Source organism: Rhineura floridana, chromosome 3 (assembly GCF_030035675.1).
Source record: "Rhineura floridana isolate rRhiFlo1 chromosome 3, rRhiFlo1.hap2, whole genome shotgun sequence".
In the NCBI taxonomy this organism is placed as follows: Eukaryota; Metazoa; Chordata; class Lepidosauria; order Squamata; family Rhineuridae; genus Rhineura; species Rhineura floridana.
This window is the reverse complement of record NC_084482.1, coordinates 4,884,621-4,906,230: the sequence shown is the minus strand read 5'-3', so window position 1 is coordinate 4,906,230 and position 21,610 is coordinate 4,884,621. Positions and strand designations below refer to the sequence as shown.

The following is a 21,610-nucleotide window of genomic DNA, read 5'->3' as shown; positions in this document are numbered from 1 at the left end:
GAAACATCCAACTGTTTTCTACACATGCATGGAGAGGGAGGAATGGCTTCCATATGACAGGACATGAGCATGACTTCAGGACAAAATTGAGCCCCAGCACCTCTCACGTAGAAATTACCACGTGGCTCAAGTTCTTGAATTCCTGCATCATGAAGGGAGACATACATACCCATTTGCCAACAACAACAAAACCCAAGTATATCAAGGCTCTTAAAAGGTCAGGGACCACATGTATCTAGTTTTATCCAATTAAAAAAAAAAGGACACTCAACCTCTCAAAAGCCAAGCCATTTCTTTCTCTTAAAGAACTAATTATTTCAACTAAGAACAAAGCTAAGGATTTAAACTGAGCCAGGACTCACCAGAGCTCAACATTAGAACCTATTTCCATTGTCATGGCTTGGCTGTGGAAACAGGAAGTCGTAACCTCTGACCCTGTGCAGAGTACTTTGCACTATTAAGCAATCACAATCTGCCTCCATATGCCTGCACTTAGATACAATATCTATCAGGGTGGGGTTTGATTTTTTGTGGCTTTTTGGGGGGAGGAGAGCGCACAGTGAGATAGTCAGTGTGTCTGAGTGAGAGCCTACAGCAGGTGCGGGGAACCTTTGGCCCTCCAGATGTTTTTATTTATTTTATTTATTTTTATTTGTTTCATTTTTAGACCGCCCATAGCTAGTAGCTCTCTGGGCGGTGTACAAAACAGATGTTACTGAACTACAACTCCCATCAACCTCAGCAAACACGGCAAACTGCCAGAGTTGCAGTTCAGCAATGTCTGGAGAGCCAAAGGTTCACCATACCTGGCCTACAGTATGCCACCACAGAGAACCCACAATCTGCCTTGTTGTCCATGGGAAAGAGAATTGTACCCCTAGTAGCGTCTCATACATTTTTTCCCTTACAAATTAAGTAATCTGAAGAAACACTTCTCTCCCCTTGCATAAAAAGGGAAACTCGGTGCAATCTCATATCCCCCTCCTCAAGATTCTTACTCAAATAACAAAGACAATTCACAGTTAGGGCAATTATCTGAAAACCTTTCATCCAGGGAAGGAGGGGGGGAGCTACTCAGCAACACAGACCTGCGGAAGAGGGTCCAAAACCTCAGCCAGGTTAAGACAACCCATAAAATGCAGTTAGGTGGTGGTGGGGAATCTTCCTCAGCCATGTGATAATTCAGGCTGCCTTGTCTCTGGAATGGAGCTAGACAGCGCCCCTCCCACACAGTCAGCTCCACTGAGCAGATGGGCAGTTTTCTTTTAGACCGAGAGGCTAATTAGTTTTTGTGTTTGCCTTTAGAGAAGAGAAGCACAAGGAGAAAGAGGTGCTAGCAGGCAGCCAATCAGCAGCTGAGATTCTAAGTGAATGTCCTGGGCCAACGGAAAACAGCCCCACTATGTGGGAGATATTTCATGGGCTACGTTTCAAAGAGACAGGCAGTCTAAAGGTAGAGACACACTCACTATTCTGCTGGTTCTAGTGTGTCTCCTCTTTTCTGAGAATGGGGGCACACGATGCTAGTCAAACCCCACCCCTTTTTACTGTAAAACCTGGTGGGATCAATTTGAGTGTGTTTTTTAATTTGCTTCAAAGAGATTTCACAACTGATTGGCAGATCAACCTGTACCCTCTCCAGGTGTGGCCAATGGAAACGCTTTGCTGTAGGCTACTAGTGTGCTCACAGCCTGAGTTACCACATAACTTACTCCCTTGCTGTAGTTTAGGTCTTTCACCATACTCACTGTGGCGTTCCTGACAAATTACAAACCATTTATACCCTTATCTATTTGCACACAAAAATGTTTGATTAAATAAAGTCTGCCTTCAAATCAGAGCAGTTTCAAGTTCACACATTTACTATTTTCTTCCTCCCTTGGTTTACTTTGAGCAGGCAGAACAGGCTGAGCTACATAATTGGCAAGATCATGTGGTGCAGCTCTTTATGGACTATACCATGTCAGACCACATATATGGGAGGAGGGGGTAGCATATCTGAATGCTCATTCCTCATTTTTAAAATAATTGCACACAGAAGTTAGCATGTCATGGAGAAAGTTTTTAGCCTAAGGACCAGCATGGCAATTTATTTTGGTAACAGAACAATTGCTAGGACAACAACTGAATGACAAAGGTTGGTTCCCTGGAATCTGGTTTAAAGCAAATGAATGGCCACTCACAGTCTCACAGCCAGGAAATCAGAAAGTGGAACCAAGCCTTCATCTTGTTCCTCATCCTGGCTCTCATCCACATACAGACCTAGATTACAGAAAGAACCATGAAGCTGTTCCTGCTAAGCCTCTGGCCCCAAGTGATAAATTACAGGAGGGCAGTTAGCTGATTTCCTGGAAACAGGTGCTGGAGTGGCAGGGAGAAGAGGTTCTCACTGCAACCCTGTGGCTACCTGGCACATGCCCACTGTCCTGACCCATGCCAGCAGCACCATCTGCTGCTGGCTTTCAGCCTCAGAAAGGACGCAAAAAGAACAGGCTAACCTGTTAACCAGTGTGGACTCAACTGAACCTCCTTATCCAGATCAGGCCCAATCTGCCTCGGGAGTTTGCCCTATGCCTTGGGGCTGGCTGCATAGGAAATGGCATTAATGACCTTTGATCACTGGGATTGATGACCTTTGTCGGGAGAGAGACAGGGGGAGTGTGACTCTGTTGATTCTCCTTGATCCCTCAGTGGCTTTCAATACCATCGACCATGGTATCCTTCTGGGGAGACTAGCTGAGTTGGGAGTGGGAGGTACTGCATTGCAGTGGTTCCGCTCCTACTTGGCAGGTCGCCTCCAGAAGGTGGTGCTTGGGGAACATTGCTCGGCACCCTGGACTCTCCAGTATGGGGTTCCGCAGGGGTCAGTTCTGTCCCCCATGCTGTTCAACATCTACATGAAACCGTTGGGTGCGGTCACCCGGAGCTTTGGAGTGTGTTGCCATCAGTATGCTGATGACACGCAGCTCTATTTCTCCTTTTCATCTTCTTCAGGTGAGGCTGTCAATGTGCTGAACAGCCTGGCTGTGACAATGGACTGGATGAGGGCTAATAAACTGAGGCTCAATCCAGACAAGACTGAGATGCTGCTAGTGGGTGGTTCTTCTGACCGGATGGTGGATGTCTAACCTGTTCTGGATGGGGTTGCACTCCCCCTGAAGGAGCAGGTTCGTAGCTTGGGGGTTCTCCTAGAACCATCTCTGTCACTTGAGGCTCAGGTAGCCTCAGTGGCACGGAGTGCCTTCAACCAACTTCGATTGGTGGCCCAACTATGTCCCTATCTGGACAGGGATAACCTGGCTTCAGTTGTCCATGCTCTGGTAACCTCCAAGTTAGATTACTGCAATGCACTCTACGTAGGGCTGCCTTTGAAGACAGTTTGGAAAATGCAGCTTGTGCAAAATGCAGCGGCCAGATTGGTAACAGGGACCAGATGGTTTGAACATATAAAACCGATTCTGGCCCGTTTGCATTGGCTGCTTGTATGTTTCCGAGCTCAATTCAAGGTGCTGGTTTTGACTTATAAAGCCTTACACAGCTTGGGACCACAATACCTGATGGAACGCCTCTCCCGATACGAACCCACCCATACACTACGTTCAAGATCAAAGGCCCTCCTCCAGGTGCCTACTCCAAGGGAAGCTCGGAGGGTGGCAACAAGGAAGAGGGCCTTCTCAGTGGTGGCCCCCAAATTATGGAATGAGTTTGCTAATGAGGTGCGCCTGGTGCCAACACTGTTATCTTTTCGGCGCCAGGTCAAGACTTTCCTCTTCTCCCAGGCATTTTAGCCTTAGTTTTAGTTTTAAATTGTTTTTATATTGTTTTAAATTTTAAAACTGTGTTTTAAATTGTTTTTAAAATATGTGTTTTAAATTGTATATTTGTTTTAATGTTTTTGATTGCTGTAAACCGCCCAGAGAGCTTCGGCTATGGGGCAGTATACAAGTTAAATAAAATAAATAAATAAATAAAGGAACAAGGGACAGCTGGAAGGGAAGCCAGTCTGGCACTGCTATGATTTTTTGGATGCTGCAGCAGTGCCGAAAAAGGCACACAAGGTTCTGGCCTGCCTTGTATGTTCCCCAAACGCTGTGTTCATTTCTACTCCACAGGCCGATTATGCAGCCATTCTCCGATCTCTGCTAGGGGCTCTGTCAGGAAGAAAATTGACAAAGTGTACCCTGGAGGTTGGGCGAAAGAAAATGAAACAAAGAATTGCCAATTATGTGCTCTCCTGATAAAGACCCACCTGCGCCCCTTCCACATACAGAATCTCGTTCTTCCTTCCTTTCCCTTTGACTCTGCAGCTTCATGTTGCCTGATACTGCATCTTTCCTGACCTCTGTGCTTTTCTCTTATCCTTCCCAGCTCCAGTCCACGGAAGAGTATGACAAAGCCCTCCCCAGGTAGAAAAAATGCCTTATTCCTGAAAGGGCTCTTGTGAAATAACTGTCACCTTCTCCAAAGGCTCTGACAGCAGGATGAGGAACTTCTCACTGCTAGGTGGGGGAGAGGAAGGGAGAGGGAGACACAAATACAGCTGAAACATGCAAAAGTTGAATTAACCCTCTGGCCTAGTTAGAACCAGACGGCTTTCTGGTGTTGGCTCCCCCCAAACAAACCCACCCATATGTTATATAGGCTGTTGGAGCTGCATTCATCAGGCTGGTCAGAACAGATGACATTTCACACAACCCCAGGGAGTAAACAGCAGCAGCTTGGTGTCAGCAAACTGGGGTTTCCTGGCAGTCCTCCAAACTCTGTCATGGAGGGGGATCGGCTGCTTAAAGAAAAAAAACACCACAGATGAAAAAAGACTGCTCAGAGCCAGCCAACCAGTTGCCCAATCTGGGGCAGTGTTCAATAGTCAAATCCTCCTTGAAATGTCACAGTCTTATTCACTGCCCCCAAGGCTACCTGTCCTCAGGTGTGAACGGGCCTGACTTCCTATGACTTACTTGCTATAACTAATTGGCCTTCCCCCTGATGGGAGCCAAGCTTGGACCCAGCATCTCCTAAAGGAGAAAGTCACCTAAATACATTTCTCCTAATCCAGCTGGACCTTCCCCTACATCAAGATTAGCATGTTGGATTCCAGCAACACGAACGTAAAGAACATGTCATGTTTCTTAACACCTTCCTACTGCTATACTTGATGTCAAGATGGCTGCAGGGCAGATTCCAGCATTCCAAGAGACCAGATCCCATGAGTGTAAATCGAGCTCGATCCAGAACAAGTGGAGCTCTTGTCATTATTCAGCAAGCCCCGTGTAACAAGAGAAAAAGCTACAGCCCTTATAAGTGCATTGTGACAGAGGGGTTGTGTTATATCAACGGTTAAGGCAGTCTTCATTAACTTGGTGCCCTCCACATGTTTTGGATTACAACTCCTATCAGCTCCAGCCATGTTGTCTTTTTCTTGAAAAAGATGGCTTTCCCCATTCTTTCAATGCATGTTTGTGTGAGGAACCCAGGTTTCTAATTTGTATTTGTGACTGCACCCATGGGAACCAAGGGGCGCCATTATAAGGTTGTGGTCTTGTGTATGTAGCTCAAGTAATTGTGTTGATTCCTCTCTATAGCAAGGGCCCCGCTACACCAGTGGCCCTGCCAACTGCGTCACAGTCCTATCCTGCTGCGGCCCAGTACCCTCTGCTGCAAATCAGACTGTACTGTCCGTGTTGCAGCCAGTGAGCCAGCTGCAACTGAGGTACTCCCTGACTGAAAATGACAGGATGGATTAAAAAGCTAACATGTAGTAGGAGGAGCTGCAAGGGGGCAGGGGATTGGGATGCAACAGCTGCACTGGAAATGTTAAAAACAACAACACTGGATTGTGTGTGAATAGCAGGGATGGGGAACCTATGGCCCTCAAGGTGACGCTGACTAAAACTCTCATCATCCCTGACCATTGGCTATGCTGGCTGGGGCTGAGTTTGAGTCCAATAACATCTTGAGGGCTACGGGTTCCCTGTCCCGTTGTATGAGGATGGAGAGGAAGCCCAAGAAGTCTACCTGCATAATTTTCTATGGAAGGATTGCCTTAAAAAATTTTAGTTACCCCTAACACTGCCACCTATGACATACAAACAATTTTGCCAACAGATCCTACCGCATTTCCCCTCAGAGGTCTGGGTTTGAGATGCTACGCTGACCAACCCTCATTAAAACCTGCCATTATAATCTAGTATAATAATATTACACACATCCATTGTTGTTTGAGTCTGTCTACTCCCTGCCACCTCAGTCCTGTACACCTGTTGTTTCCATCACCAGCCAGCACCTCAGTCTTGGTTATCTTGTTTCATTGCATTACTGCACATGTAAATATTTTTTAAAAGCACAAGAACACTTCAGACATAACCCACCCACACAGATCATGTCATGTGGAATGGCTGTTTCTTAACATCTTTCTAGAGGAACCATGTTCACTGGCCCAGCCGCTGATGTTAGTGCATCTGCCACCTCCAATCACCTCCACATGTTCAGCATAAAAGGGGGTTCACCACATGTACAGCTGCATGCTTGGAACCCTAAGAATTCCTAAGCATGTGGAAGGTCTACATCAAGGATAGGGAACCTGTGACCCTCCAGGTGTTGTTGGACCACAACTGCCTTCAACCCTGACCATCGGCCATGACGACTGAGGCCGATGGGTGTTGGAGTCCAACAATGTCTGGAGGACCACAGGTTCCCCATCCCTCTCTAGAAAAATACTCTACACACATACAGTTATATACATGAATAGGCTCTTTTTATACAGTCCACTGAACACATGGAGATTAGGGAACAGAGGCAGTGAGTATGACAACTTCAGGGGAAGGGCCAGCAAGCATGGTCCTGTTTCCTATTTCATACATGCGGTATACATGGGGGAAGGGAGATCATCTGTACAGGACTACAATTGCTATGCTGCTATGTGTAAACAAATATGGCAGCATGCAACAATCACATGTCCACTATCATCATGGTCCTCGGGATGGGGAGTTGGCAGCTTATCTAGAAAGCAAAGAAATATCTAGGGGCAGTGTCAAGGGCAGGAGAATAGGCAGAGAGACTCTATCTAAACTGAGTAGGCCTGCACTACTTGTGACCTTCAAGGAGTCTACCGGGCATGAATTGCAGCCTACCCCACATCTGAGCTCTTCCCTCTCCCCCACAACAGTTTTACTGGGAATGTACCATTTGGCAAAACTGTGCCTGAACTCTATCACTTCAGATTGCAGATGAGAGATTGAATGACTAAATGTTTCTTCATGTATTATTATCATCATCATCATCAACAACAACAACAACAACAACAATGCAACTTGCATATGGGAAACTAACAGAGAAGATTTTAGCTCTCCTTCATGTGCTCAATTTCTCTGTTTTAGGAACACTTTTACCTCCCTGGAGAAGCATTCATCCATATAACACCCCACCCCACCCCAGGCTGCAGTGGTATAGTCCAAGAACAGTTTTATTCCCTGATGGGACTGTTTCTCTAGAAAGCTGCTTAAGTGGGCTTGACTGGCTCCATGGGGTGCTTACTGAAGAACAGCATTCTACAAGGATCTCAACATACTGCTAAAGGCCTGAAAAATTAGAGCCCTTTGTAAATCTAGGAGTTGATATATCAAAATAAGGCTTAGGGACTAAGAACTTTTGGATTTTATGTCTATCTATGGCTCTGGACAACAAATCCTCATAATTGTACACCCATATGCCACCTCTTAATTAACATACTTTAACCACATTTTTTTATGTAGCTAGAGAGGTCACAATTAATGTTACAATGTGGTATAGTGATTCTCTAAGTGACTGGTTTCTAACTGAAGAATCCTGGGGATATTTTAACATTTAGTATGAGTCTCTCAGTGAGAACATGAGTAATGGCAGACAAGTTTCCCTGAAAGGCAATTTCCTCACCTCTACCATTATTCTCTGCAGGACTGTGCTGGATGTGCTCCTGGCCACATTTTCCAATCATATGAAGCAACAGTGAGGTCTAATGGGCCTGACTTGCACCCTATGTGAACTCAGCACACTTCCCACAATCCTCTGCGACACACAGGGATTCAGATGTAGAAGTGCAGGGGCTCATTGGCAGAAAAGTTCATGTAGAAAGGGTTTCCTGAAGCTAAAAAAATTGAAAACAACTATCTTACCTTACCTACAATCATGGTTATGAAGACAATAGCGAGGATGGCAAGATTAAATACTTTGGAATTCAAAATGTGATAATGAAGGAATCCTAGCTGCATGCCTGTACAGTAGGGCCCCACTCATACGGCGGGCTCCGAAAAACGGAACTCATTGAATAGAATGGTGCGCGACGCCCGAAAACCGGCGTAAAAGTGGAACAAGCGCCATATGAGTGGGGCTTTAGTCTAATTGCATCTAACTGAGACTGCCGCATTAGCGAAGTGCCGTAAAGTGATGCGCCGTAAAGAGGGGCCCTACTGTATAGCACAAGGACAAGTTACTTTTTTGAACTACAACTCGCATCAGCCCAATCCAGTGGCCATGCTGGCTGGGGCTGATGGGAGTTGTAGTTCAAAAAAGTAACTTTTCCAAGCTCTGCCCAATTGCCTGCATGCTACTATGAGTAATATGGCAACCATGTTCCAACCAACCCAGTTCAGACAAAGTAACAGGAAAGAGCAAAGTTGTTGCAAGAAAGTGGCTTAGAGCAGTGATTCCCAACCTTTATGAGGACGAGACCCCCTCTGTAACCTCAAAAAATTTTAATTGTTAATTGTTGCTCCTCCTGCTGCTGCTGCTGCTCTGGCCATCACCATGATTTGCATGCAGGCGGAAAAACAGAGGCAGACAAGAGAGAGAAATCCTCCTGGCAGGAAATCAAAGCCCAATAAATACGTAATAAATGTAAACACACGGTTCACACAAAGCTATAGGCAAAATCAAAATAGGAGCAAACTTGGGTGCCAGGAGTGGGGGTGGGCGAGTGGGCAGAGAAATAAATAAAAAGTGATAGAAGTAATGTGAAGGGAGGGGCAAGGTTAGAGGAAGGAAAGGTTTGTCAAGTTGTGGGTGGGGGAGAGGTTTGGTGGGTCAAAAGAAGGCAACAAGTAAGAGGCAATAGTGGCTGGAAGACTGAAGAGGATCAGCCACATGGGAGGGAGGGCACATGGTCCCACTCCCCTTCTTTCCCTCACTCCTGTTCCCTTACACCAAAGGGAGGGTGTCCTGTGGGAGGGAGAAGAAGGAAGCAGACGGTGAGCGCAAGGATGGAATCCTCCTCAACTGCCAACTCTTTCCTCTTCCTGAGGCAAAGGGGTGAGGAGTGACCTCTCCTTTTCTTTCCCTCACGCCCCCATCACCACCCCCTTCCCCTTAGCCTGGTAATGGCCTGTGTGGGGCTACAGGAAAATGCACCGGGAAGGGAGAGTGGGCTGCTGCCGCCGCCTGCCTCTTTCTGTGTCGTTCACATTGCAGGAGTCTGGTGGGTTATGAGAAGGGGTTGCGGGAAGGCCAGAGGACTCCCTCCCACTCAGTACATGTTCACTGCCATGTCTGCCCTCTTCTTCTACTGTCACTGCTGCTGCTGCTGCCGCCACCGGTCCATGCAGGATGCAAAGGCTGGGGCTACCCTTCTCCATAAAAGGTTAAGGAGCTGGGAGCTCAGGAAGGCCAATCAGCAACTGACCATGTTGAGAGGAAGGGCAAGGAGCCAGGAGTGGATGTCACTTGCACTTGCTCAGTTTGTTTGAGCCATTCTGAAGACTTTTCACAAAAATTAATAAATAATTTCTCTCTTGGCTCTTTGTCCCCCCCCCCCCCGGATGATTTCCTGGCCTCTCTGGGGGTCACAGACCCCAGGCTGGGAACCACTGGTTTAGAGTCCTGTTAACAACTTCCTATAGCCTTTTTGTGAGAGGTTCCTCCTTGTCAACCTATCTGCCAAATGCTAAACAGCTTATCCTTGCTGGAACAACAATTCCTCTCCCCCATGAAATTCAGAGCCTACATTTGATACAAGTACCATCATTGTAATCGTCTGTCAAGGGGACTTACCAAGCTAGTGTTTTCCATTTGTCTCTCTGTTACCTGTGTGAGTTTCTCTATGAAATCATTTTGAGCTACCATGTCTTTTAAATTTAAATAATCACCTGACTCTGTAATCGCCAAGGAGTGACTGTCCAGTCTGCATCTGTGTTGGAATTGCTTTTTAATGTTTTTAAACCTTTTTTAAAAAAATAGATGTTTTAAAGCTTTTAAAAAATGTTTTCAAATATGTTTTGTTTTAATATGTTTTTAATTGTTGTTTTGTTTTAATATATTTTAGAGTCTGTTTTTATGACGTGTTAAAGTGTTTTTAGTGCTCTTGCGTGCTGTCCTGGGCTCCTACTGGGAAGAATGGCGGGATATAAATTTAATTAACTAACTAACTAACTGATGTGTATTTAATGTTTGCCTTTGGCGATTTCTAAGTATGCTCTTTCCTGAGAGTGTTGCAGGGGATTAATATAAGGAAAGATCTTTCCATCAGGGCCTGCGGTATTTCATGACCTGGTAAAAAGACAGTGTGTTGTAGAGGCAATTGTACTGAGAGCCATTCCTTCATGTGAGCCTCCACCCGCAGTCTGAAGTGGTACAGCCCAGACACAGATTTGCCACCTCAGGGATAGCTAGACCAGAAAAGTTCCTGCAGCTCAGATTAATCACCCTGTTTGTAATACCAGGTTGTATTCCTAGAAGAGCAAGACTTGACACAGTGGCAACGCTGTTCAAATACAGGTCAATTTGCCCTGCAATGGTATACCCACTTGCCTGGAGTAAGCCTCACTGAACCCAATGGGACTTACTCTTGAGTAGACAAGTGTATAGGATTGCACTGTTAGACTCTTTAACCTATTCACAGCCATTTATAGCTAAGGTTTGACACCCAGTTTGAGTGTGAAAGGTGAGGAAAGTACTCTTTGCCATCTGTGCTACCCTGTGGAGTCAGGGCTAGTGGGGTAAAGAAGGAAGATAATCAGAAATCACTTCTACACCCAGATATAACTGACAAGTGCAATCCTATGCGTGTCTACTCAGAAGTCTCACTGAGTTCAATGTAAGTTACTCACTGGAAAGGATTACAGTATACCTCTGTATTGGATTGCAATCTTAAGTATGCTTGCTACAAGGCAAGTCCCATTGAACTTAGTGGGGATTACTTCTGAGTAAACACACATAGGACTTGTGTTGTAGACCTCACCAAAGCTAAGGAAAATGGCTCTTGTACTTTTTAATTGATTGTTCATGAATGAACCTCACCTGATGCACATAAACAGGATTGCTAAAACCATTAGACTGGGGTTGGACCCTCTTTCTTATGCAAATATCCACAATCATGCCAGATGGTAAATCATCCTGTTACAAATCCTAGCAGTGCTCTTACCTCATGTAAATATAACTTACCCCAGAGTAGTTATTACAGCAGCAGATATAACTAGGACTGTAGATCAATTAAGGATTTTTATAAATCAGCCTGGTTTAGTTTTAAAATTTAATACATGTATATGTATCTAAATAAAAATGTAAGCATCATGGTGCAGTTTACAGTGCCACAGACAAGTGGCACTGCAAACTGTAGCATGAACACTTCCCCTCCACCTGCAAGCCACTCCCACTGCCTGCCTCACCAAGCAGGTAAAGCAGCAGGGGCAGCTTGGCCAGAGAGGGGTGGCCAGCCAGTGCCCTGCATGGCAGCGGTGGCATTTGTCCAGGGAAAGTGGTGGTGTGAGGCAGTGGCAGCAGTAACAGGAGCCTGGGCAGGTGTGTGGAAGGCCAGCCTGTGGCTTTGCTGCACTGTGTGGCCTAGCTGCACTGCAACGTGCAGTGACACTGTTTGTCAGAGGGGGGCGGTGACAGCAGAGGAAGAACAGGTGAGACAAGCAGCTTGACGAGGGGAGTGGGGGTGCCTGAGGTGAGAAGAGTGAGGTTTCCTGGGAGGAGTTGGGATTGGTGAGCAGGGTGAGCAGGGGGCGGGCGGGCGAGCGGTGAGGCAGGGCCTCCCTAGTATTGTGAAAATTTCAGTGAAAACACCTTTCTGAAAGAAGGAGGGGGAAATTGCCTGAAGTACACAATTTTACACTTTAACAAACCTTCCTACTACCATGTAGAGAGACTTACAGGGTTAGTAAATCTCTGTCTGGATTGTACCACTTCCAACTGCAGGTGAGAACTTTTTTTAAAAAAAAACCTTTAAAAACATCTTAAAACTCCCTCCCACAAGATCTCTGGCATGCCTCTTCCCTAAACACATTTCGTAAAGCCTTAAAGACCTGGCTCTTTCAACAGGCCTTTGGGATTTCCGGGGAGGGTTAATTACTGGATTGAATTGCCTCCTATCCTGTTTTAATACCTTGTTTTAATATCATTGTCTGCTGCTGTAGTGTTTTTCTATTGTTTTTATATTGTACTATTGTATTTTATCTTATTGTGTTTTAACTGTTTTGTACGTCGCCTAGAGTGGCCATTGGCCAGATAGGCGACACAGAAATTAAATTTATTATTATTATTATTATTATTAAAAAGCAATTTCAATGTAGACTGGGATAAGGTCTCAAAAGGCTTGTTGAAAGATGAAGGTCTTCAGTAGGTGCCGAAAAGATAGCAGAGATGGTGCCTGTCTAATATTTAAGGTGGGGGAGTTCCACAGGGTAGGTGCCACTACACTAAAGGTCCACTTCCTATGTTGTGCAGAACAGACCTCCTGATCAGATGGTATCTGCAGAAGCTCTCACCTGCAGAGCATAGTGATCAACTGGGTATATAAGGAGTAAGATGATCTTTCAGGTATTCTGGTGCCAAGCTGTATAAGGCTTTGTACACCAAAACCAGAACCTTGAACTTAGCCCGGTAGCTAACTGGCACACTAATTTGCAAAAAGTCAGCCTATAAGTTTACAGCCTGTGTTTATTTAGAAGAGTGGATCTGGATGTATATTCCTTTGCCATGGATTCATATTAACATTTGATATTAAAAACTTACAGCTTCCTCTAGACTGGATAATAGCTTTTGAAAGAATACCTAAAATAACCTCTCTTCAGCAACCATAAGATCTTGTCTACCTGTTAAGCAACTGGTAATATATTCTCTGCCTCCAACCTCTATGTATTTTCATTATGACAATAAACTGTATGGCCTTGACATCCAGCATCCTATGAGCATCTCAACATGCAAGACTAGAAGCTTCCATTTTAGGTCAAGAGGCCTTTTAGTATCAAATGTAATTTGAATATATAGTAAAGAAATTCAGATCCACACTCCTATACCATTCAGAGAGATATACTCTCAAGCTGATATGTATAGACTTTCAGCCCTTTAAATAAAGAAATGTTGGTCTCCTAGGATTTAATTTTGCTGAAATAGCAAAATCAAGTGGCTGGGCCATCTGTGACTGATGCTATAAGTGCATCCTGCACTGTAGATCCTGCCATCAAGCAGTGGGTTGGACTAGATCACCTCCAAGACCTCTTCCAACTCTCTGATTCTAAGAGTCCCATATTCAGTGCTATGACGCAGCCCCATTCTAGTTTAGGGCTGATGGTCTCTTTGGCTGAAATCCAGTGCATGCCTAGCTTCCTTACTCAGAAGTAATCCAAGTGGGACTTATTTCCAAGTAAACATAAGTAGGGCTGCTCTGTAAAAGAAACAGGGCCTGTCTCCAGAGGGTTTGGAAAAGGGTGGGGCTGTTTATAAAGTGACGCCTTGTTTTATCAAGATGCAGAAAGCAGTTGCTTTCTGGAGAGACAGCTGTTGGACCAGCTGCTGAGCAAGCTCTCTAGAGAGTATGAAATATTATTTTAATGTGGAGAGCTACAATACAGGGTGAAATGACCTATAATGCAAACCAACCCTAATGCACCAGAGGAACCCATGATGTGCAGCCACTGAGTGTGTGTGTGTGTGACAAGTGGCAATAAGTGTGTTGGGCTATGGAGAAATGTAGGTGAAGTGCTATCCCATCACAGCTCCACAGTGAGTATAGACAATGACTTCCTGGCGGCCAAAGAGAAAGGTTCCTACACCCCAGCAACATCCTACCAACTATAAGGCTGGTTCACGCAATGCGTGTGTGTGTGTATCACTCAATGCTGACTCTCATCTGCACGTGTAAGCTAACTGGCACCTGGGACACAAGCATTATGTTTAAGGTGAATCCAAGGGAATAGCACAGCTCTTTCCAAGGATTTGATCTGGGATGGCTAATTCATACATGCAAATTGCTTGATGCTGCAGTCATCAAGGGATGAAAAAGATTGCATGAAGTGGTCCCTGTCTACTATAAGTTAGGACCCTCATGCAGCTTACTAAATAAGGCCAAAGAATTTGCATGTGGAGCAGTATGGTGATATCTTGGCAACAATCATCTTCTGCTTATTTCCTCCTTGAGCTAGGAAACTGAACTGGCACTGAGCCTGGGGAAGTGGGGTGGAAGAGAGGAAACAGTATACATTTTGTAAGGTCCTCTGGGCCTGGCAAACAATACTGAAGCCTCTACCTGGATCCCACAGAACATGGTGGTGCCAGGCCTGAGAGGGTTACTGCTGTTAACTGTGGCTTATTTCCATGGATGCAGACAGGGCTGAGTCTATCTCTTGGGATGAATAGACAGAATACCACTGTGGCAGAATACGCTGGAGTAGCAGCATTGAAGTGATGCTTACCTCTCTAGAAGCTGCAAAGGAGTGCGGCTTCTCACACAGCTTTGGGCATGTGTGGCTTCCTGCATGAACTAAGAATGCACTCCAGATTCCTCCCTAATGTTGCAGTAGGTTTCTGGGACATGATTTCACCTATGGCCAAATTAGATGTTATGTTAAATGCGTGGCTGCTGCCAAAAACAGCCACCGCAAATCCAGTCCCCGCTTCCTCCTCTGTGATGTCTAGTAGCACTTACTAGATGATGGTCCCTGATGGTCCTGTTTCTCCTCCCCACTCCAAGTCACTGCCTGGCAAGGGGTGGCGGAATGCAAAACATGGAGTAGGGATGAAAGGAAATTTGATTCAGTTCACATTTAAAGCCGAATATATCAAATTCACATTTTTAAAAAAACTGTGTAAGAAGCAAAACACGGCCATCCTTCTAAAGTCACACTTATCTGAATTTTGCAATGCAGTTCTCCAACCAACGTTTGCAAAAATGCACATATTAGAGGATGCTGCTTGCAAAAATGTGTACATTAGTCAAAACTGCATACAAAACTATGTTTATCAGGAGAAACGTGGACCAAAATACTGAAGAATTATCATGAGCATTTTTTTAAAAAAATTAGAAACTGCTGCAGAAATGTGGAGAACTGAATTTAAGTTAGAATCCATAAATGTGAAACTGAGACAACTGAAACTGACAGATCCTTCCCTCCCTGGTCAGGAGACAGTACCTTCTTCCCAGATGTTGTACAGAGGAGAACAGGAGTACTAGACATGTGGATGCCATTTTAGCAGCAGTCACACATTTTGTGCAATATCTCGCCTGGCCCTTAGATTAGCAATCCAGAGCTGGCCCTCATGCAGGTTTAAACCAGGCCACTGCTGAGCCTAGACTAAAATATGCCTGACTGGTTACACGGAAATCTTCACAGGAATGAGAGTCATGTGATAATTCAGTTCCTAACCTTGTTTGCTTAGGAATGATGCAAATGACAGGATGCCAGCTTGACGAAATTGGCTGGGATCCTATCTGGCTTTAATATCAATGAACAATCTTGCCTACATCGCAATGCTTCCTTCTCACCTAGATCGAGAGAAGAAAGGGAGCAAGAGCTGTGCACGGAAAGGCAACAAAAAAGTCTACTTTTTTGCCACAGCTCATAGATGCAAAGGTAGCACCTGCAGTTGGGAGTAGGAGAACTGGAGACAGTACTGAGCAGAGGATCCCACAGACTGATGCAGATCAACACAGCTGCAGCACTAACCGGAACCGTAAACTCCTTAAATCTGGCTTAAGTCTCCCAGAAAAATCTGGCCTTAAAATATTCCCAACTCCCTCTGCTTCTCACAACACCGACTCTGGGGCCAGTGGTTCTGCAACTCACCAGGATTACGTAATGCAAACAATACTCTTCAACACTCCCCAGAAATATCTGATGAGCCATGCACATAACTGGGAGGGGCTGTGGGGCAGGCTAGCTATTGCTTCCTTCTTGCTTTTACTCACATGCCTAGAAACCACAGCACGAGAGACAAATGGCTTTCAGAACTGACAGCTTGCTCTGCTTATGCACCTATGCTAAGAAACAAGCAGGGTATACTTTATGCAGAACAGTCAGTTCCCCGGGTTCCCAAACAGAGACATACAACTGCCTCTAGAGTGGACCACAACAGTGTTTTCAATTGATGGCTGGCACCAGAGCACATGAAATCAATCCTGGAAAAACCTTTCAACTGCCACGTTTTTATTGCATGCAGCAAACTATGATGGACCAAGGGGAAAATAAATCCGCTTCCAACCTCCCCCAGGTGGAAGTGGTAAAACAAAGTTGGCTGAGCTATGATAACCCCACTCTGGGGTTGACAGATGGACTGGGTCCCCTTGAGAACACCCCTGAGCTTTTTCAAGCTCTGGGAAGGATCTGGGATCTATTAATAATGCTTCGCATTCATATACTGCTTTTTTGAGTGATCAAAGCATTTACACACAGTCTCTCACCAATCTGTACAACAACCTTGTGAAGGTAGGCCACTATTACGATCCTCACATAACAGATGGAGGGCTGAGAGACAACAGTGTGCTTATCACCACCAAGGAAGTTCATGATGAATAAAGGGCTTCTGGGCACACAGATCACGCATCCTAGGCAGCCACTACGCTACACCGCCTGCAGTTACCAGCTTGCTGAGGGCAGGGACTAAAGTGAGAGGTCCTGGGTTCCCAGCTCAGCGAGAAAAGCAGAAAATGGAATAGGGTCTATAAGTGAGAGCAGGGATAAGGGGCTGCATCTTGCTACTTCTGCCTTTTCTTCCAGCAGGGAGAAGAGGCTCAGAGCAATCCCCCCCCTTGCCTCTCCAGGCTCTCAAAAAACACCTCCCCAGTGTTGGTAGCGAGTGGGTGGGAATGGCAAGACACATTTGTGCTGGTTTTAAGTCATTTGCAGCATCAAACCACTTTGCTAATTTCTAACCAGGCGAAGGAGGCGGTGATGAGGAGAGAGTGGAAAAGAACACAGGCTGGATTCGTCAATTCCCACCCCACACAGCCTCCCCTGCTGCCATTCCCAAAGCAGATCCCAAAGCTTTCAGGACTAACTGCATCCCAGTTTCTTCAGCCAGAACTTGTGGGCAACTAGAGCACATAGCCTGCCCTGGAGATCAACTTTCCACCCTGCAGGTCCCCAAAACAGAAGGTATCGGCTTTGGAGCAGGAGATGTGACACCCTAGTCACATTGGCAAAGGAAGGGAGGATGGGGAACCTTAACAAAGAGAAGGACATGAGGGTCAACAGCTGGAATATACAGGTGTGCCTTTTTAAATAGGAAGTTTTAAAATGGCATATCTATAGCAAGGTTAAAGGGATAGGAACATGCCTTGGTTCAAATCTCACCTCTGTTTTGCACTCACTTAGAAGGTCTTAGATCTTAGTATAGCTGCATCTCCCCCACACCTAAAATCTCCAGGACAGGAATAATACTACTGACCTACCTTACAAGGCAGTTGTAAGGATTATATCAACATCAAAGAGTCTTGTGATGCTATAAAGACTAGCACATTTATTGTGGCAAAGGTTTTAACTGCCTTATACCAAGTCAGATCATTGGTCCATCTAGCTCAGACACTGGCTGGCAACAGTTCTCCAGAGATTTCAGACAGGGGTCTTTCCCAGCTTGAACTGGAAATACCAGGGATTGTATCTGGGACCTTTTACCACGGGGTACAGCTGGAAATGCTGCAGGCTCAAGTTCCAAGTGTGTAATTATTTTCACATAGTTCTTACCAGGTGTATCTGCAGCAGGGATCAGCTGCCCTGTGGCCCTCCTGCTGTTGTTGGTTGGACTCCAACACCCATAATCTCTGACAATTGGCCATGCTATCTGGGGCTGATGGGAGCTGGATGACACATGGACAACCACAAGCTCCCCATACTTGATCTAAAAGGTGATGCAACCCAAGGGAGAAAAAGAACTTGGATCTTGTTTCTCTTCTAGAGTTGGGGTCCACAGCCCAGGGGTCCCCGCTCCTACACTTGTGATTTAGATTCTACCCTTTCCCCAAAGACACTCAGAAGTTACAGTTCCTACTCACACCACAAACCAGCAGATACCTCTTCTCCACCCACCGTATTCTTTTGCCAGGCTCTGAATTCAATACTCAGCACAGAACACTAAACAGCCCATGCGAAATCATTCCACACCCACACATGCACACCTACTCCCTCGTGCATCAGTTCAGCCACTCTTCCCTCCTTGCTTATCCTAGAAATGACACACTCAGTAGTAAAGCCCCTCTTTTGGATGAAACCCTCAAGTCACCATTCAGGAAGATCTGGGGAGTGGGGAGGATCCAGCCCCTGTCCTAAGCAGTAACTCTTTCCTGTCACCCCCAGCGTTTCCCAACTAGTGGGCCCAGCTGTTGTTAGACCACAACTCCCATCAGCCTCAGCCAGCATTGCCAATGGTCAGGAAAGATGGGAACTGTGGTCCAACAACATTTGGTGGCCCACTAGTTGGGAAAGGCTGCCCTATTCCATCAAAGAAAAATATGCTGAAGGGATAGTCCCTAGAGATTACTCAGACACGTGTATGCTAGGCATGGGGAAGATGTGGCCCTCCAGGTGTTGTTGCACTCAAGTCCAACTCCCATCAACCCTGCCTTTGGCCATGCTGACTGGGATTAATGGAACCTGAAGTCCAATAACATCTGGAGGTCCACAAGTTCCCCATTTCTGGTAGATGTGTGTGCATGTCTGTCTCTGTCTCTCTCTGTCTCTCTCTCTGTCTCTCTCACACACACACAGAGAGAGAGAGAGAGAGACAGAGCGAGCAAAAGGCCCTGTCTAACACTATCCCATACATAATATCCAGAGGAACACGCTAAGAGGGTGCAAGCAAGAGGGGTTTCTCTGTTAGAGACAACAGAATCCTCTTACATGGAGAGGTTGCTCTTTTCTCTTACACGGAACAGAGGTTGGCTATTGGGGGCAGTTATTCAAATTAATTTAAGCATGACTTTAGCCCTATGTCTTTAATGGTGGAGTCCTGAGATTTGTGGAGGGAATCCTTCAGGAGCACTAATGCAGAAGAAACCAGAGGTTTTTAGAAGCTGCTAAGTTAGGATCCACTGCACAGTTAAATCCCCCCAAAGGGGGGAGGGGAAGCCATTTGGGATATTGCAGGGTGAGAAAGTTACAGCACTGGCAGGAGGGAACACTTTCAGTGGTCCATTGCAGTTAGAAACACACCCCCTCGCTCCAGAGCAACTAGAAAACAAGCCTCAGAGAGGACAGGGAAGGAAAGGACCCTGTGTGGCAGGTGAGGGTAACATAGCATGCATACTGGCAGTACCACAGAGCAGTATTTCTCCCTACACAGTAATATATTCTGGAATGAGGGAAAGCAGGCAGCAAGGAGCAAAGAAGACTGAAAGTAAGGGTGAAATTTGAAAAGGGAAGGAACCCAGCTCTAGAGTAGGGGCAGCAGACTGGATGGCTGGAATGCATTGGTGTGTGTTCAGGGCAGGCCAAAGAGTGGTTTGCAGGGGAAGTGGTTGGAGGTAGGGTCCAATGCACACATCTAGGAACGAGGGTTAGCAAATGAGGATCAATGAGACCTAACTATGAGAATGGCACTGTCAAGCTAGCCATGGAACAGGGGTGAAGAGTGGGGTGCAGGGGGTAACTGCAACAAGATTCAAAGGCCCAGCTCAGAGGCAGCAGAGAAGTACAGAGAGATGCCAGAAGGGCAGGCTCACAAAATTGTGATGCTCCCCAACCACTGCACCCCAGGATCCCCTGCAATGTTGCAAAGGATGCCAGGGCACAATGACTCTCAGCCTGCACACTGCTTGCCTGGCATCCACAAATCATTGCCTCCCCGAGGGACTGCTTGTGCAATGAGACTGGCCCCAGGGTCACAGGGCAAGGCAGGAGGCTAGATCAGGGGCTGCAATGGACCTGGACCAGCTCCTTACTTTCTCTGCAGAGTAGTGGCTGGGCTGGTACTGGCACTGGTGCTGTGGCCACCTCCTGCTCCAGGACTAGAGCTCCGCGATGCTCCACGGCTCAGCTGACCCCTCTCCCTTTCCCGAGGTGGCCGGGGGTACTCATGCTCCTTCTCCCGAGTCTGGTGGCACTGCGGGGGCCGATCTCGATGTAGCTGGCAGGGTTCCCTGTAGTGGCTCTCCCGGTTCTGGTACTGCCCATCCCGGTTTCCATAGTGCTGTAGATCTCGCTCCTTGTCCCGGTTCTGATACTGGTTCTGCCCTTCTCGCTCTGCTCTGCTTTGGTACTGGCTCTCCCGGTCTGCACGGTTCTGGTACTGAACGTCGCGATCCGTTCGGTTCTCCCGGTTCTGGTACTGCCCATCTCGATCGGTGCGGCTCTGATAGTGGCTGTCCCTCTCCTTGTGATGGTACTGCCCGTCCCGGTCCCGATCTCGGTGTCGGTCGCGATCCCTTTCTCTCTCCCCGTCCCGCAGGTCCCGGTTCTCTTGGCTCAGTTGCTCCAGCTGCCCCTCCAGCTCCTCGATCCGGCGCCGCTGGGTCTCCAGCAGCTTCTGCTGGCTCTCAATGATGTTGTTGAGCTCCAGCAGGTACTCCACCGCTCTGTTGGGGCTCTCGGAACCGGGCACCCCGGGGCCGCCTCCCGCTCCCCCGTCCATGGAGAGCGAGAGGAATAGGGGCGCACGGGCGCTTTGCGCTGCGCCCGGCGCCCGCCGCCTTCGGCTCCCGATTGCTGCAAAGGACACCACCCCGCGTCAGCTACAGACCCGCCCCGCGGCCCGCAGACGGCTGCAGGACTACGGCACCATCCTGCCTGCGGGAGCCCGAGGGGGAGAGGAGGAGGAGCCGCTATTACTGCTGTCGCTGCCGTTGTTGTCGTTGCCGCCGCCGCCTGCTCCAGCCCCGAGCGAGCCGCCTGCTCCTCCCGCTGCTGCTGTTGCCGCCGTAGCTGCAGAGGCACTGCGCACTGCGAGCGCGCCGCCCGGCGAGCCCCGTGCGAGCTTCAGCCCAGCGGGAGGGGGCAGAAGAACGCCGAGGGAAGGGAGAAAGCAGGCGGGCTGCGAGGAGACTGAGGCCTGGTTGGATCCACGGCCGGCCCTGCGCCTTGGCCCGAGTTTGCGAAGGAGGCGCCCACCGGGAGACTTCCGTGGCTTGGCAGAACTAGACGAGTGCTGCCGAAGTGGGTGGGAAAGACCGATCCCGCCGCCGCCGCCGCCTGCTCCTCCTCCTCCCTACCTTCATTATCCCCCCTCCACGCGCACTACTGGGGGGAAGGGGCCGGGGTGGCTCGGGATAGGCTTATTTGCAAATATGTTTTTTGTGTTGACATTTCATATTATTAGACACACAATCACAAGATTGTAGACATTTGCCTACAACTTTGTTCAAGTTCCATCAAAACAAATAGAACACGTTAGCCCTGATTTAATTTGAGCCCATTGCTTTGGATAGGTCTTC

General features: G+C 47.1%; 1 protein-coding gene across 11 annotated transcripts in view; it reads right to left on the bottom strand.

Annotated features, from left to right (window-relative positions):
* The window catches only part of IQSEC2 (IQ motif and Sec7 domain ArfGEF 2), a 162,768-nt gene extending 141,360 nt beyond the window's left edge, over positions 1-21,408 (bottom strand). For 3 of the 11 annotated variants that reach the window (XM_061614006.1, XM_061614007.1, XM_061614008.1), the window contains exon 1: positions 20,123-21,408. In XM_061614006.1, the coding sequence (XP_061469990.1) occupies positions 20,123-20,811 (689 nt within the window). In that variant the 5' untranslated portion in view covers positions 20,812-21,408. Of the gene's footprint in view, positions 1-1,088; positions 1,463-2,183; positions 2,213-20,122 lie in introns of those variants that run through there. The other 8 variants (XM_061614010.1, XM_061614011.1, XM_061614013.1 and 5 more) reach the window with 5 other exon arrangements.
* Positions 21,409-21,610: the final 202 nt, after the last annotated feature.